This window comes from Spinacia oleracea, chromosome 4 (assembly GCF_020520425.1).
Source record: "Spinacia oleracea cultivar Varoflay chromosome 4, BTI_SOV_V1, whole genome shotgun sequence".
Taxonomy (NCBI): Eukaryota; Viridiplantae; Streptophyta; class Magnoliopsida; order Caryophyllales; family Amaranthaceae; genus Spinacia; species Spinacia oleracea.
In genome coordinates, this window is record NC_079490.1 from 31,547,781 (window position 1) to 31,564,427 (window position 16,647).

At 36.3% G+C, this 16,647-nt stretch overlaps 1 protein-coding gene across 2 annotated transcripts; it reads right to left on the reverse strand.

Annotated features, from left to right (window-relative positions):
* Positions 1 to 486: 486 nt before the first annotated feature.
* LOC110778109 (phytyl ester synthase 1, chloroplastic-like) lies at positions 487 to 14,308 on the reverse strand. 2 transcript variants are annotated; one of them, XM_056843759.1, is made up of 14 exons: positions 13,321 to 14,308; positions 13,101 to 13,152; positions 12,745 to 12,800; positions 11,414 to 11,572; positions 11,200 to 11,304; positions 9,180 to 9,286; positions 8,173 to 8,294; positions 7,487 to 7,595; positions 6,587 to 6,720; positions 3,220 to 3,583; positions 2,780 to 2,893; positions 1,650 to 1,735; positions 1,200 to 1,518; positions 487 to 1,008 (listed from the first exon to the last, which is right to left on the reverse strand). In XM_056843759.1, exons 1-13 carry the CDS (start codon positions 13,739 to 13,741, stop codon positions 1,218 to 1,220), a joined length of 2,130 nt encoding a protein of 709 aa, XP_056699737.1. In that variant the 5' UTR covers positions 13,742 to 14,308; the 3' UTR covers positions 487 to 1,008; positions 1,200 to 1,217. The 2 variants fall into 2 exon arrangements, with proteins under 2 accessions (XP_056699737.1, XP_021838359.1); XM_021982667.2 differs by lacking the exon at positions 487 to 1,008 and having other exon boundaries at positions 1,103 to 1,518.
* Positions 14,309 to 16,647: the final 2,339 nt, after the last annotated feature.

Below are 16,647 nucleotides of genomic sequence, written 5' to 3' on the forward strand. Positions count from 1 at the left end.
TACCTTCGAACATATACTGCTTTTTTACCCATATCTACAATTTATGAGATTCGAGTAAATCATGATGCTTAAATGAAATTGATATTTACCTACTAATACACTTAGGAAAATGCAGAATCCACACCATATAAAAATCCTTTGGTAATTTTGTGCACAAACAAACAATTGCTTATTCATGTAGGCTACATGCGAAATTTAGATATATTGTGATCAATCGTCAAGTTACATAGGCCGTAATCTCTTCTAGATTCTTTTACTCTAGAGTTGCTCATGATCGACCCTGTCGAGTATGCCAAAATAATTGGTTGATATTTAATTAATGGGCATCTTCCTTCATCATATTCATACTAAGACTAAATATTGCAAAAATGTACTTGTATTAGTTTTCTTAATTCATGAAATTCTTGCTTTTCAGAAAAGAGATTCTTTTAATTGAAAGATTACACGTGATAAATCTAAGGTTACAAAATTAACTTGTTAAAAAAATCATGAAATCATACCTCGATTATTCTTAAATTATATTATGTATATGTTAATTCCCAACACAATACACGCAAATTATTTTTAAAAAAATAACAAAATATTCTAGAGCAATTTTACAATTAAAGTATGTGTTATTTAAGGCAATCATAATTCATACCTTGAGTAGTGTTACGTTGTTGTAAGTCCACTCAGCTTACCCTTGGCTTCTAATGGTCACTGTTGTCCCAGTCACATCCTAGTCAGCTTGAAATTTTTCAACCCATTTGAAATTCAAATTCAAATTTTAATTATTATATTTTCGTCTGAGTTTACAATGTAAAGAGAATGCTTCCCAGATATGAAGTTATTCTCTTTCATCTTTCTTCCCCTTATATTGTTCTAAATATTCTTTGGTCGATTGAATGAATTGCGATGATATTGAATCATGTCGCAGTTAATCTTTGCTTCATGGAATGTCGATGATACCGAATTTACACCCGATGTCGATGATAACGAAGTTACACCTTATTACGAATGTAATTTTATCTGCTGAAACAAAATTCTTCGTTGGTACCATCCAAATATGATCTCAAATATGAACATGTTACTATTTTGTAGAAAATCAAAATCGATGCAAAAATTAATACGGGATAAAAAAATAGATGCTTTATATAAATCATTAAAAATATTGAATATATACATTTTCTTTATATCATACAGTCAAAAATCATGTGTACCTTTAGTCCCCTCTTCGTTTATGGGGTAAATGAAGGCACATCGTGTGCAGGGGTAGATAACAACCGATAAATGGTTCTGTCAATAATACTTCTGTAAGGATCATCTTCTCTCTTGTTCAGTAAATAATCTATATTTGATTCTACTTCAGACTTAATCTGCATATACAATTCTTCTGCACTCTTTTTATCTTTAAGAAGTTCCTCTCTCCCTTGCGTTTCAATCGGCTTACCAAAGAGATAGTAAAAGCGGCCAGGTATCTTGGGAAGAAGTCCCGGAATGAAGAGGTTTTCATTCCCAACCTCCCCTTCATCGATGTTCCTGTGATCACAATAACATGTATATAGAGTTTAGAGTTTAAGTTGAGAACAAAATGTTTAGAAGTTCACGAGGATTTCAAGTGAAAAGAACAAGACTGGTTAATAATTAAATAAAAATGGGGATTCACATACCTCACTTTCACTGTGTCATTAGCATTTTGTCGAACAAGCTCATTCACCACAGGGATTTTCATCAAATCATTGTAGTCGAGGGCCAACTGCATAAATCAACGATCAAATTAGTAACATCTCTTTTATATTGTACTCTGCTAACTGCCTTTTAAGTCAAGGTTCTTATAGAAACAGACGGGTTGCAACAGTATAGAAAATTAAGGCTAAATAGCCTACTGATGATATTTTCCCCAGGTCAGATTATCTGACACCCCTTATTCTATCTTAGGCAGGAACCTGATTAGGGACACCGAAGTTACAAACTTACAGCACCGCAACTACTGTATGATGTCCGCTGGGTCATATAATACTCATATAGATCAATCAAGCAAAAATTGAATTTATACTACTTTCAGCATCACATGAATTTTCATGATAGACCAGACAACGTCTCCCTAAAATATCCTCTGTTTCATCTGCTGTGAAGTAGGCTTACCAGTAGCCTCTCGGGTAGGGATGGCAATGGGTAGATAATATCATTTGATATGCTTTGGGTCATATATAGATCAATTTGGCAGTAATAGTATTTCCTAGATGACATAGAGTTTTACATAGGCTCTCCAAGTAAGAACATATGAATGCGTCATTGGGCAGGTGGTATAGTATGGAATAAACTTTGACAGGGTGAAAGAATTGAAATCGAATTGGGATATCTTCACGGGTTTGTGGACAATGTGGTATCATAAATCATAATTCTACTTTCATGACAAAAGGAAACCCTGAAAACAAAAAAGAAATGAAGGTGCATTGCTCAAAGATAAATGCCGCCTGGATAATGCCACCCAGAGGAGACAAATACATATAAGATGATTCTTAAGTATAACATGCACATATTCGTCCAGTGCATTGAGCTAAACATGTTTTTATCTTATTAAGTCACAAAAGCTGATGGAACCAATTTCAATCCCAGATTTCGAGGTCTCAGAACAACCCTCTTGAGATTAAACCATCTAAACTACCAAAAGAATTCAACTCTCCCCAAAGTCGAACCTATGATATTAATTACCAAAACCATTGACCACTGTAACTGATAATTTCTACAAGTAGTGATTATAAATGTCAGTATTATAATACTGAAAGTAAGAGGGTACCTCTGCTACATCATCTTCCCCGACAACTCCAAAAGGTACAATTGTGGCATTGAATTTTGCAGCCATCCGTACAAATTCTGGCCGGTCAGGCCAAAATAACTTGTATGCTTCACCCTACAAACGAATAATAACTCTCATGGTCAGCAATACCATACACCTCCATATAAGCTTTTATTATATGAATCACTACTCTGAGACTGTCCAAATGGAATAGTGATATAACCATCATCCATATTCTTGATTAAGAGTTTAAGACCTAATTGCGTCAATCATATAGAAGCAAGCGTGCAGCATTTTAAGAACCCCAAGCTGGAGTGAATATATGTTTCTGAGCTCAGGTGGATAAGGTTAATGATACCAGACCATGGACATTTCAGATGATCACTTTTCCAACATGTAATGCAGAAATAAGAAAAACCAGTTTAATAAACTCTAATTACCTTGTAATGCAGAGCCTCGCGTGCTCCACCAGGATAAAGAAGTATGTGTGACTTTGTTGAAAGCAATTTAAATAAGTTGCTGGCAGTCACAGGTACCGCACCAAATACTCTTGTGTAATCAAAAGATGACAATTCATTGTTTGACGAGCTTGAAGCAAATAATGCTGGGTGAGCTAAACCTCTAACCATGATTTCCTTCTCCCTTAAAAATCCTTCAACAAGGCCAGAGAGCTCCAAACCCATCAACATATGATAACCAACATATATGACAGGACCCTCACTGGGCACTCCACTGAGACCTTGCACTATCTTTCCATCTCCTAAGGTTGAATACATCACAGGACTGGCATAATACTGAAGCCATCTGAAGTTCATATAAAACGTAGGCAACCAATAAGTATAAAAGATGTCAGATAGCAAATTTTTTGCAACTGAATACTCATCATGCCAAGGCAGCATCAACAAAGAATCTTAGCTTAAAGGGGAATAAATATGAACAAGACTATGCACACAAAAGAGCATAAAAGATCATCAAATTAACAAACGGATTCATAAGTAATTACCCCCCCCCCCCCCCCCCCCCCCCCGCCTTTTTAAACCCCACCATGAATCTAAAGTACTGGAAAAGAAAAAAAAGAGAACATAAAACTGGAAAAAAGCTTGATATGATAAAAGCTTATGACACTTTAGAATGGGATTTTCTAGAAGAAATGATGCTAATTGCTAGCTCTGAAGTTCCCTACAAAGTTATCTCTCCGACCTTTTCCTTAATGATAAATGGCTCAATGCACGGTTTCTATCCCTCCAAAAGAAGGTTGAGACAAGGAGACCCCCTTTCTCCACTCCTCTTTGTGAAGTGTGTTGAGTATATTTGTCTAAAATACTGAGAGTGGTGAGGGAAATTAAAGACTTCAACTTTCACCCTAGGTGTAGGGCCTTAAATCTTTCTCACCTTTATTTTGCGGATGATATAATTTTGTGTTGCAAAGGGGAAGCAAGATCAGTACAATTATTGATGAAAGGGTATAATATTTTCTCTAACACAACTGGTTTAAAAGCAAGCCCCGATAAGTCTAATGTCTACCATTGTGGAATGGATGAAACTATGAAAGCACAAATCAGAACATCTTAAGCATGACAGGCTTCTCAAAAGGAAGTCTTCCTTCTAGATACCAGGGAATGCCTATTTGCTCAAAGAATATTTTGGCAGCAGAATGTGAAAATTTGGTTGATAAAACGTGTGCAAGGGTTAAGATATGGAGTTCTAGAAATGCATCATTTGCTGGTAGGCTGCAACTTGTTAATTCAGTGCTCCTTAGCATCCAAGTATATTGGGCACAAATTCTAATCCCTCCTAAAGCAGTTTGAAGACTATGAACTCGAATGTAGCCATGTAGGTCATATCTCTGGCATGGGGAGATCTTAGTTTAAAAAGGCGCAAGGCGCACTAAGGCGCACAAGGGTCATGGACTCTAGGCGCAAGGTGCAAGGCTCAGGCGCGCGCCTTTTGGATACAAGGCGCACATAATTTTCTAATAAACCTTAAAATTCGATATAGAAAAAAATTAACACAATTTATACTCAAAACAAGATATTTCTATTGGAGTCCCATATTTTCTTGTCGGTTCATAAGCATTGCGTGATCCCGTCGATGGAGTGCCAGAATTAGAACCTTCCATGGTAATTACAAGCTGGAAATATGAAAATTAACTCATATTATGCTACTTCCACTACCCAAAAAGCTAAGGTTGTAGAGATATGACTGTTGATAGGTCACATGGGGTGTGTTTATATCATTAAAAAAGAAAAAAAAATGTAAATAAAATATCCACGTCATCCTACCGCGCCTGAAGACTGATGGCGCACAAGGCGTGCGCCTTGCGCCTTACCTAAGGCGCACAAAGGCGCACGAAGGCGCGCGCCTGGTTGACATCAGTGAGCCTGGAGAGCTCAAGGCGCCGAAGGCTGAGCCTAGGTGAGCCTTGCGTCTAGGCGCGCCTTGGGCGCGCTTTTTTAAACTAAGGGGGAGATTGATTTTAATGCTCCCGGTTACATAGCATGGGACATGGTGTGCAAAAAGAAAAAAGAGGGTGATCTGGGACTAAGGGATACTGAGCTTTGGAATATAGCTGTAGTAGGAAAGCATGTCTGGGATATAGCTTCAAAGCAAGAAAATATTTGGATTCAATGGGTGAAAGCAATACATAAAAAAATCAAGACTGGTGGTCTTATACTCCTAACAGTTCCAGTAGTTGGTATTGGAGGAAGATTTCCGCAGTTAAAGAGAAGCTGGAAGAGTGTAATGGGCCTTGCTCAACTTGGGGAGGGGAGTAAGTTTGTGATCAGAAAGGTTCATAATGGATTGAATCCTCCAGCCGAAAGGTGTAATTGGGATAATGTTGTATGGGAGAGGAATGCTATCCCGAAACACAGATTTATTGCATGGTTGGCTATGAATAACAAGTTGGAGACAAGAGACAGGCTGCAAAAGCATGGCATTAACAGTGATTGTTCCTGTCTCTTATGTGGAACTGGAACCAAAAGTCATTCTCACATTTTCTTTGACTGTATATATACAGTAGGAAATGCCGGGAGATAATTTCTCAATGGATTGATATGGGTGTGCAGATTCAGACCCTGAAAGGTGCAGTAAGGTTTGCCAGAAAAATCACGTCAAGATTCAAATGGAGCATTTTCCGTGTATGTGTTTTGGCTGTGATATATCAGATATAGAAGGCCAGAAATAATGTCTTATGGCACCAGCAATTGTGGTGTATAGGTAATATTGTAAAGAAAATTCAATTTGATGTAAAGCATAGAGTTAATGCTATAGGTCTTACAATTACAAAGATAACAGATACAGACAAAGATTGGTTTGAGGTTTTAGAAGTGCAATTGTAAGTTTGTAACTTTGCTCCTCTGAACTATGTATGTTTTCTTTCTAGAGGTTGGTAACCTAAGTAGTTTGCTGGGTTCCTTCTCCAGGGTTCATCCTAGATGATTCGTGGTACTAGGAATTCATAGGTTGTATTTGTTCTTTGGATTGCAATAATTATTTTTTTTGACTTGCTTACCCCAAAAAAAACAAAAAAAAAAAAAACTGAAAAAAAGCAGCAGAATTTGAAGTGATTAAAGACATCTATAACAAAACAAAATGACAATAAGTGATGTTGAAAGTTAGCAAGTCTGGAGACTGTGATGTTCCACCTTCTCCAGCCATAAACTGGTTGTCCATTAAAAACACCCAAAATTAATAAAGTGAACTTTGCTCTATGGAGCAATCTTTTAGAGACGGAGGGAGTATTTCATAATAAAGATTAAATGGTCTGTAACATATAAAGAATGTATGTGTAACTTTGATTCTTACCCACTGTATTGATCAAACCCAAATTTGAATTCTGACAGACTCGGAGGTACAAAGTCAGCGACATAATCAAGCCTTCTTGAACGACGATATTTTCCAGTGGCTTTGATGACAGTGAGTAGATTGATGCCATCTTCCTGTTCCATGAATGCAGTACATGGTCAGTAGTACTTTATCCTAGGGTGAAAATTAAGTACCATCCACAATCATAACAATGTTAAGTACTTTTGTCAACATTTAATGACTGTGACAAAATAAATTTCAGTCTAATTTAAAGCAAGACAGTACACACCAAATGTTTACTTACCCGGTTACTTTAACCTTTGCAGATTGCATAATAAAAAATAAAAAATTGACTTATACTACTAGTTAGTAGTTATAGTATAAGTTGCAGCAAGTTTGTGCTACATCACTACAAGTATTGGAGCTCATCAAACTGATAATGCCAAGTCATCATGCCGCAGCAAACATCAAAATACCTCAGACAAATTAATCCCACTGTTTCATTGGTTGCAGCAGCCATTATATAGGTTATGTTATTGTTATCTTCTGTATCTTATAACCAGACAGAAGATCTTTTGAATACAAGGATGGATGCAGTTACAAATTTGTAGGCTGATGCAAAACGAGTTTAGTTGTTATTGACAATTCTGGTAACTTGGTAATGACATGGGAATGACAGGAAAGTTCTATTGGAATGAGTAAGGAAATGGAACTTTGCTAACCCATATGGTATAGATAGGAGCCGTCGAACAACTAAACTTTATTTTCTATATTATAGAAAAAATATTTCTCAGCAGTAGTAGAGAAATCACATCAGATCATATTAGAAAAAAAATCAAATTTGATTGGGGTTGATTGAACAGAGCTTTAGCTACGGACTAGTACTATAGAAAAACCTACCAGCAAAAGTGTATGCCCATTATCTTTGAAGGTTCGAACTTCACAATTTTTCAGCAACCTCGAAAGTCTTTTTCCTTCATCTCCACTAGGAAGCATGTTGTCCTTTAAACTGAACAGGAGAATGCACAATAATTATACATCAAGTATTAAAAATTAAGAGTGGGTTGTAAGGTTATAACTAGGTTGTAACAAAGCACCCACTAAAAATATTGCCGCACAACAATGTTACAACACAACAGAATAACACTTGATTTGCGCATTAGATAAAAATTTACTGATAGAAAAAGAACCAGACCATAACTAGGACTTCTGACGACCAAAAGTCCTCTTCGATGATTGTTGATACACAATAGCCAGGAAGTTACATGCTAAAATAATAAAAGTAGTGCCAGAACACCCCCGCTACTTAACCAGACAAAGAACGTAATTGTGTCACAGCTCAATTATGTAGTTTCTCAATTGTGATAACGCTTATCCAGCTCAAATCACAAGCACTTCTGTGGTTATTTTAGTAGGGGATGGGGGATAATACATTTTGTTATGTTCCAGTCAAAGTATCTTATCTAAAATACTATAATCCCAATTAAATTAATTTTGACAAATATGCAACCTCTTTTGATCCTTTCCTACCATAACATTTCCCAAGTCAAATAGATAATTTAAAAATGAACACTTCACTGACAAACCTAGCAAGCATTAGCACCTCAGCTTTGACAGCATGCAGGCGAGAATTTGCATATGCAGCAGCTGATTTCAGCAGCTTAAGCTTCCAAATAAGTGTGTCCTTGGGAATAAGATCAGATATAACCTGGGAAGGAAATAAGAGATATATAGTCAAGTTTAATCCATGCTCTCAACTAGATCAGAAATTATCATAAACGATGGGTAAATCCGTAAATGTCCTATATACAAATACAAAAGAAGAAGTTGCAAAAACCTTTTAGATTATTCTTTTAAATGTACAAGTCAATCTGTCAAACCAATTTTTGTTTTCTTTTTAATGTAAAAGCAAGTCAATCTGTAATGACAGGTTGTCAAATGTGTTTTCACTACTCAAATAGTGTTTAATAAATCAGACAGGATATTTATTTGTAGCATGCTAATAAATGTGTTACAGTTCTTGTTGGGCTCATAGATTATTGTCTACAATGTGCCAATAGAGTACCCCATACAGCAAAAATTGGACTCTGCTATATCCTAGAGTGGATTCTATACCCTAAAGCATTAAACCCAGTCATACACGTTAATTGAAGTGAACAACATCTCAAGAAGACAAGAATAATATTTGCAAGTGATACTCAACATTTAGAATCACAATTACTAATAAACCGTGGTGATTTAATCAATATACCATTTAACTTTGATGCACAGAAACTTTCACGAAGGTTGACTTCCTGTTTCTCCTTGAAGATCTTTAGAGCCACAAATAGTCTATTCTTTCTTAATTATCTCTTTAAATAAATCAAACTAACTCAAGTAACCTATTTTTTGCAATTTGTTGCCTATTTGTGTCAGTGTTTCCCTGTGAATGTGTTTTTTATTCTTCTTTCCACATCCGTGCAACATAACTATCTAATTGAATGCTTTGCAAAGTTGCAATATACAGGTATGTGTGGGAACTGGGAAGGCCATAAGTTGGTTGGTAAAAGTGTAAAGCAATAATCAAGAAAAACAACGGACATAAGAATCTTACAGAAAGCCGTGGCAACAAAGCAGTGAGATTCTCAGACAATTGCCGAAGCATTGGACTAGGAGGAAGCTTCTTGTCAACATTGGCCATTGCCATCTTCACAGGCTCACCTGGATCAATGTAGAAATAGTTCATCAACTTTTTATGTTCAAGAAAAAGGTAGTGTATTTGCTCATTACATTAACAAATTAATATACACTTGATGATGACAGGAGCCACAAGTAAGCTCCCAGAAATTTGGAGACCCGAATAAGGAGGATTGTAGAGAAATACTCCCTCCGTCCCGGAATACTCGACCCGGTTTGACCGACACAGAGTTTAAGGGACTTGAATTGACTTATTTAATTTAATAGGTAGAAGTTGAAAGTGGGGTATTATTTTAATGTAGTTAGTGGGAGGTGAGTTAAGAGGTGGGGTTGGGGGAGAGTAGGGGTTGAATATTTAATTATTTTTTGCATGGAGTAGGGGGTAGGTGGGTTAATAGGGGTGGAGTGAGAAATAATATAATATTGTTAGAATATTTCCATTTTTAGAAACAGGTCAAGTATTAAGGGACGGCCCGATATGGAAAACAGGTCAAGTATTCCGGGACGGAGGGAGTAGTAATTTTTATTTATTAGGAAAGAAAACCATGCGGCCAACCTGAATCACCTTTTTGGGTGAAGTACAAACCTCCTGGACGACAACAATGAGATAAAAAAAAGAACGATGGAATTGTAGAATAGCATCGACCAAACCCCAGCCCCAATTCGGAGTAAGCTCCGTGAAGACTAACCAACGGGCAACAACTATACTACAAAAAAAAGTTCTCCTATCTCACAAAAATTCATTCCTTGTGGATGTCAACTAGCTTAGGTGGTAAAGTCTTGAGGGGTAGTACCCAAGACCTGAGATCGAATCCCGTCTACATCAATTGTCGCCTTGCCCTTAGTGGCTCTATCTACACCGTTCATTACCCCCATTGCCTCAAAGAGGCTCCCGCAAGAAACGGGATAAGGGGGGTCGGACGTACACAACCTTACCCCTGCAATTGCAGAGAGGTTGTTTCCAATTGACCCAAAATCGATAACGGGACGACAAGGGGACGACCATCTTCTACTTCATGGAAGGAAGCGAATAGGTTTTAAGTGGTTCTATCTACACCAAAAAAACAAAAATCCATTCCTTAGCCAAAAAGAATTTAAACTACGGGCAAATACTTGACTTTTCTACGTCAAGGTTTAAAATCCTTATTTTGAGGCTTTTGTATAGCTGTAGTGAAGTTATAGGGTCTGACTTCTGAGCAACACTTGATTTTTCTTAAGTTTGTTAGATAAACAGATCCTGATAGTTTGACAGTTTTTTGTCCTGTGCCCTCCTTATATATATGGGCACCACCCCAACAGTCTTCATAAGCTAAATTTTGTATTGACAGCAACTATTAACAAATTCACTACTAAGATTACTAACAGATTAATGGAGCACAAAATTTCCGCACTACACATTTTTGTAATGAGCAATATTACTGAAAAACTAATGACCATTTATTTCTATATATCGCTTCATATTTGTTAAAGCAGGAAGTTCTCTGCTTTGGATTAGTGCACAACAGTTCTTGACCAGAGAAAACAGAGTTGCATTGCAAAAATGGGTTCTCTGAGAATATCAGGAAAAAGTACAAGAGTATTGAAACACGCAGCAGCACATAGAGAAGCATTCTCTTTTGGAAAAGGCAGGATTACTCGTAGCTTCTTTATGTATGGCTGCAAAAGCAGTTAAAAAAGTTATCCTAACTAACATGCAGCACAAATGATTAATCATTCGGCATTGTCCCGGGTGAGCTCTGGTTTTCTTCTTGCACAGTATAGTTTATCGCAATAGCTAATAAGATTTTGATGAGGACGTAACTTGCATGCATGAAAAGACATTCCAAGTTTCTACGGATCCTATGATGTTAAGTTAGGCATGATTGATATACCTAACCCACGATGTAAATTCATTCACAAATGGGACAAAGCATAGGTACAATGAAATTGGTACATACCCATAACAAAACTAAGGAGATACGGAACTGCATTGTGAAGCTCATCCGGCAATGCCTCCAAGATAGGAAACAAAGGTTTAAGCTGGCTTCGCTCCAGTGATGTTGCTATCAAGTTCCTCAGATTGAGAAAACATCAAATTATCAATCAAAAATGTTTAAACAGAAGCAAGCAACGATGAGACCAGCTAACATTCATGCATCTCTACTGACTGACCAGGATTAGCAAGTATCAAAACCAAGTCAACCATCGGATTACGAGCAGCAACAGCAAGAGCTAGACATCCTCCAAGGGAATCACCGACCAGATAAATGGGCTTGTTTGGAGATGAAGCATGCTCCTCCCGAACTACTCGTTCAACGACTTCCACTAACCCTTCACAACAATAGAGGAAGGAACTTTAAGAATTAGGATGCTTCTGCTCAGATTATATATCCACATCACATGTTTTTAATATATGAGTTTTACAAGCTTGCAATAACCATATACTTCCTCCATTTTTTTAAAATTGCACCATCTGGGTTCTAGCACTATTCCAATATTCTTATATAGTTATTTTTTGTGATTTATATGTAAGGAAAAATATTTCATGTGGGATCTTGCGAGATTCGTCTCCAAATATACTTTCAAATTATTAAATTTTTTAAAATGTATAATGAGAGATATTAATGGTTAAAATAGTGCATTGGCAAGCGTGAAATCTTAGATGGTGCAATTAAAAAAAATGGAGGAAGTATGATATACCAAGTTTTACAAAAACTACTTTGTCCTGAGAAGTGAGAAGAATATACGAGTTCTGGCAAGAGAACACGCATATTTCCATTGTGCATCATACTTAGAAGACCTCTACAGAGTACCAACTACATAGCCAAGTCACCCTCCTACCCCTTCCAGAACTTGAAACTAAGATATGCATTTCTTAACAGCATAAATTTCCTTAACAAGCCCAACCCAGACTAATTCATTCAACTTGAATGACTTTGTCCTCCAGCAAATTTGCATACTGATTAAGGTGAACATTGTTCCCTCTTAAAAAATCTCGTTTTACGGTAACCTCCCAATGTATTTTCAAAGAAACTTCTTCAAAATGTAAGCACTATGCACATAAAATAGTACCTAAAGCCCCAAGGATGTGATACAGACTGACTTTTTTTAAAAGGAAAAAACACAGTTGATCTAAGAAGACACCACAACAGCTACAAAGCAGCTCTATATACTCCCTTTTTCACTTAATTTTCTTCACCATTTCTTCTGATGGTTAGCCTGAAATTATTTACATACTATTCTGAGTAAAATAAATACATTATGGTGTCTACTCTTCTCTCTACATATCAACCCTTGGTTCTTTCTCCAAGTCTCCACCTTACAGTCTTTTATACTTCCAAATTTGTACTCCACTAACACTACTATATCATTTTATTAATCTCTGTGCAAACATGATGTGAAGAAAATTAATGAACGGAAAGAGTATAACAGTAATCATTTTCAGCACATTACAGATTGTTAAAAAGTAGTAAAACCCAAAATAACTAAGAATATATGTGTACCTTCAAATGGTGTCCTATCATAAACAGGAACATGCAAACACCGTACCTCGAATACCCTACAGCAAGAATTTGGGATAAGATAGTCAGATAGATGCACCCCAAATTCAGAAACAGGAATATGGTTTTTTAATACCAAGGTCCCTATTGTAAACTCAACATTAGGACCTTTATAACAAATTCAAATGTTGCGAACATAGTTCAATCTTTGCATTTGCCACCACATCACAAGAAATTTTATTATAACCCAATGTATAGTTAGATTTCTTTCCAAACTTAGCTACCTTCTGCAACTGAACATTATCTTGTACTGAAAACTCAAAGCATTGATATAATTGCAGGAGACCAACCAAACTTACTTTCCTAGGGCCTTGTGGTGCAAAATGAGACCCAACCCAACACCATCCATACCTGTATCAATGTACAAATTTGTGAATATCAGCTCAAGTTAAAACCAATCATCTATAAAATAGCTTTGAATAAGATTTTTCCATAACATATCAAACAAATTTATGATACATAATCAGTGCGTGTGTGCAAACACACACATACACAGGGCAAGGGTCAGGCTGAAATTACCAGGCAAAAACAGAAGCAAAGGAGAACCCTTCAAAGGGCGGCCACATTCAACAGGGCTAAACCACCGAGGCGGTCCACCATCCGGCTTGATCATCTCTTTAGCAATATCAAGATAGTCCTTCATACTTACAGACCCAAACCCATCATCCCATAACACTTCTAGTTGTTTAGAATCTACTTCCTTGCCTCTTCTTTTCCCTCCACCAATGCTTCCTACATGCCCATTTACTCCAGCAATTGCAGACCCAACTTTCTCAATTTCCTTAACAACAGAAGCACCATTCACACTAACACTATCTGGGTACAAAACTGTTGAATTCTCACCACCTAGATTACACATAACTCTACCTCCAAACCCAGGTCTATACCCTAAACTTTTAGGGAAACTAGGAAATACCCTGAAAGTAAGTACTGATTCCATAGTTTGTTCAATTACCCAAAAGCTAAAACAATATAGAATTCACTGCAAAAATGCCTATCTATTGCCAGTAATAGCAGCAAAGTTCTCTGAAACCACCCCAACTGGAGAAATGGAAATACCCTTCAAACTTGGGATAGTTAGAAACTTAGAATATTATAGAAAAATACTAGAATTGTAGCATTTTCTAGGAACCCCATTAACAGAAAGTGATGTAGAGCTTAGCAGTTAGTAGTGTGCTGGGCTCCACAAAACCAAGAAAAATACTATGCCGAAGAAAATCAAAGCTGCAACTATAAAATTAAAATTGAAAAAAAAAGATAGTTTTTCCAGCAAATTTGTGACCAATGGTTGAGATAACTGATGGGTATTGAACCAATGGCTGAGATAATCATGGGTTTATGGAGGGAAAATTAAAATTAAGCTAGAGAATTTTAATTTAGGCCGAAATTCAGGATCTTTTTATTTGTTGAACAGGACAAAAGTAGGAATGTGGGTAGCCGAAATTGGGATGTGGTATTGAAGATGGAGACATGGCTGTAGGATGGCCTGTTGGCTGTTGCTTTTCCAGTGGAGTTGGCTAGTCATTTGTGGCTTTTCTATTTTCACATTTGTGGTATCTTTGTAAGTTGTAACATCACACATATCCATTAATCCATATTTAAAATTTAATTGCTTTCCCTATTGGAGGGTTTCTCAGCCCATAATGACTTGCGTCCAAAATGGACACAAGTACCATTATAATAATATAAACTGGTTAAATTATACTGGAGAAGTCTTTAAAATGAGCTGGAATAGTACTTTTGCACCGTAACGGGGAACGGGATCCCCTGAAATTTGAAGGGGGAAAACATGGTGGGAAAATTTCGACAATTTGCAGCAAAGTTTTCCGCGAAAAGTTGGAGGGAAATATTTACACGAAATTCCTTCGATTAAAGCAAGAGTTCCTCTGTTCCCTTTACAGGATAGAGAAAGAAACCAGAAAATGTTCTTGCTTCCAACAGGAGAGAGAAAGAAACCAGAACAAAATCGTCCATATGAGAGAGAAAGATAAGGGGAGATTAGGGATGGTACCAACTTATAGAGAACTGTTTGAATTATTTTTCCCAATATTCCCAATTTTCACCTGATTGAAAATGTATTTGAAGTTTGGTTCTTCATTGAAATTAAAGTCGAAATTCAAAGAGTATTAACTTGAAGATGAAAATGTATTCATAAATGGAAATGTATCGATTTATGAAAGACAAAATATACTACATTTGGACTTAACAAGTACCATTGATTATCTGGTAAAAAATAGAATATACTGTATGTGTACCAATATAGATATTGGTACTATATATGTACCATACTTTAGATATGTAACAAAGAAGTTAACATATGATACTAAATTTGAAATTTAGTACACTAGAAATACGTTTAAACTAAGGTTGGTACTTCAGTTGTACCATTCTTTTAAAAAATATTAAAATTATATTAAATTTGTACCATGATGCAAATTTGGTATTTGTTACGTACCAGTATTGGGGGAATGGTATGATATATGTACCAAATTTACGACCCGACATAAATTCAGGTATTTTATTTATACCAAATATGAAATGAACAAAATTTGGTATTATAATAATACTATATTCTAAAAAAGTTTATATTTGGTACGTATTATGTACCATAATAATTTTACGAAGAAAGTCAATAAGATAATACCAAATTTTGAGAATATTTTTTACCTTTTCAAGGTCCTATTTGTCAGAGGAGATTGGTTCCCCTTATTCCGACACGTTATTAGCCAGCCAAAATATCCCAAAAAAGGGGGGAAATTATGGAAATAGAAGGGCGGGAAAAATAGAAAGTACAGTATAAATCGAATTTAGGGGTTTATTGTTTTAGGAGAGATAAAGAAAGCAGAGTTGAGTTGAATTTGGTATTCCACAAAAATCAACAGTTGGTCGCACATCATCGAGCAAGTTTAAGGTATGTGCTTGTCTTAATTTTGTAAATCAATATATGAATTTTGCATATTCAATTAATGAATTAGTGATAAATTGCAATTATGTTTTGAACTTGAGCAAAACAAATTATTGGTAATTTGTAAGAATTGAGGCATGATTATTAATTAAGTGTGAATTATAATAATCTGTATTGATAATTAAATAAGTGGGAATGTATAAGCCTTGAGAATGGATAATGATTTTTAGTTATTGAAATCTTTGTTAGGGTTAGGGTTTTGAAAGGGGTTTTTACTTAATTGAAATGTAAAATGTTGCAGAAATATGGTTGAATTTGTTGGGAATGATAATGAGGATGTAATTGAGGATGTAATTGAGGAAGTAAACATTACGGATGATGAAGAAGAAAATGGAGCCGATGATGATGTAGTGAGTCCTCCATTTGTTGGGATGGTATTCCAGAGTTGGGAAGAAGTGGATACGTACTACAAAAGGTATGGGAGACAACAAGGATTTGGCATACTCCGTGCTGCAGGGTCGTATGTGCAAAAGGGGGGGGGCAAAATCTAAGGAACTGAGGGGATACTTGTTAGGTTATGATACATATGACAATTCATAAATCATGCGGAAAAACCATAAACCCAGGAAAACATATTATTTACACATAATCATTTAGCATAGATTAGATGCATACTCTTTGTTGCGTGCCTTCCCTAGCTGCGCCCGAACCGAACAAGAACAAGTCTTTAGGACTCCAAGTGTCGTCCCTCCGTAGATAGTCCACAGCACGTCCGGATCCGCCTTAAGATTGACCAACTAGAATCGCCCTTAAGGTACTATTATTTTCGGCACTTTATAGGCAAATGTGTGACTGAATTTTTCTCTCAAAAACTCACTTTGAATACTTTGAAACTTGTGTTATAAATTGTGAGCCCTAGCCTCATATTTATAGCGGTATGG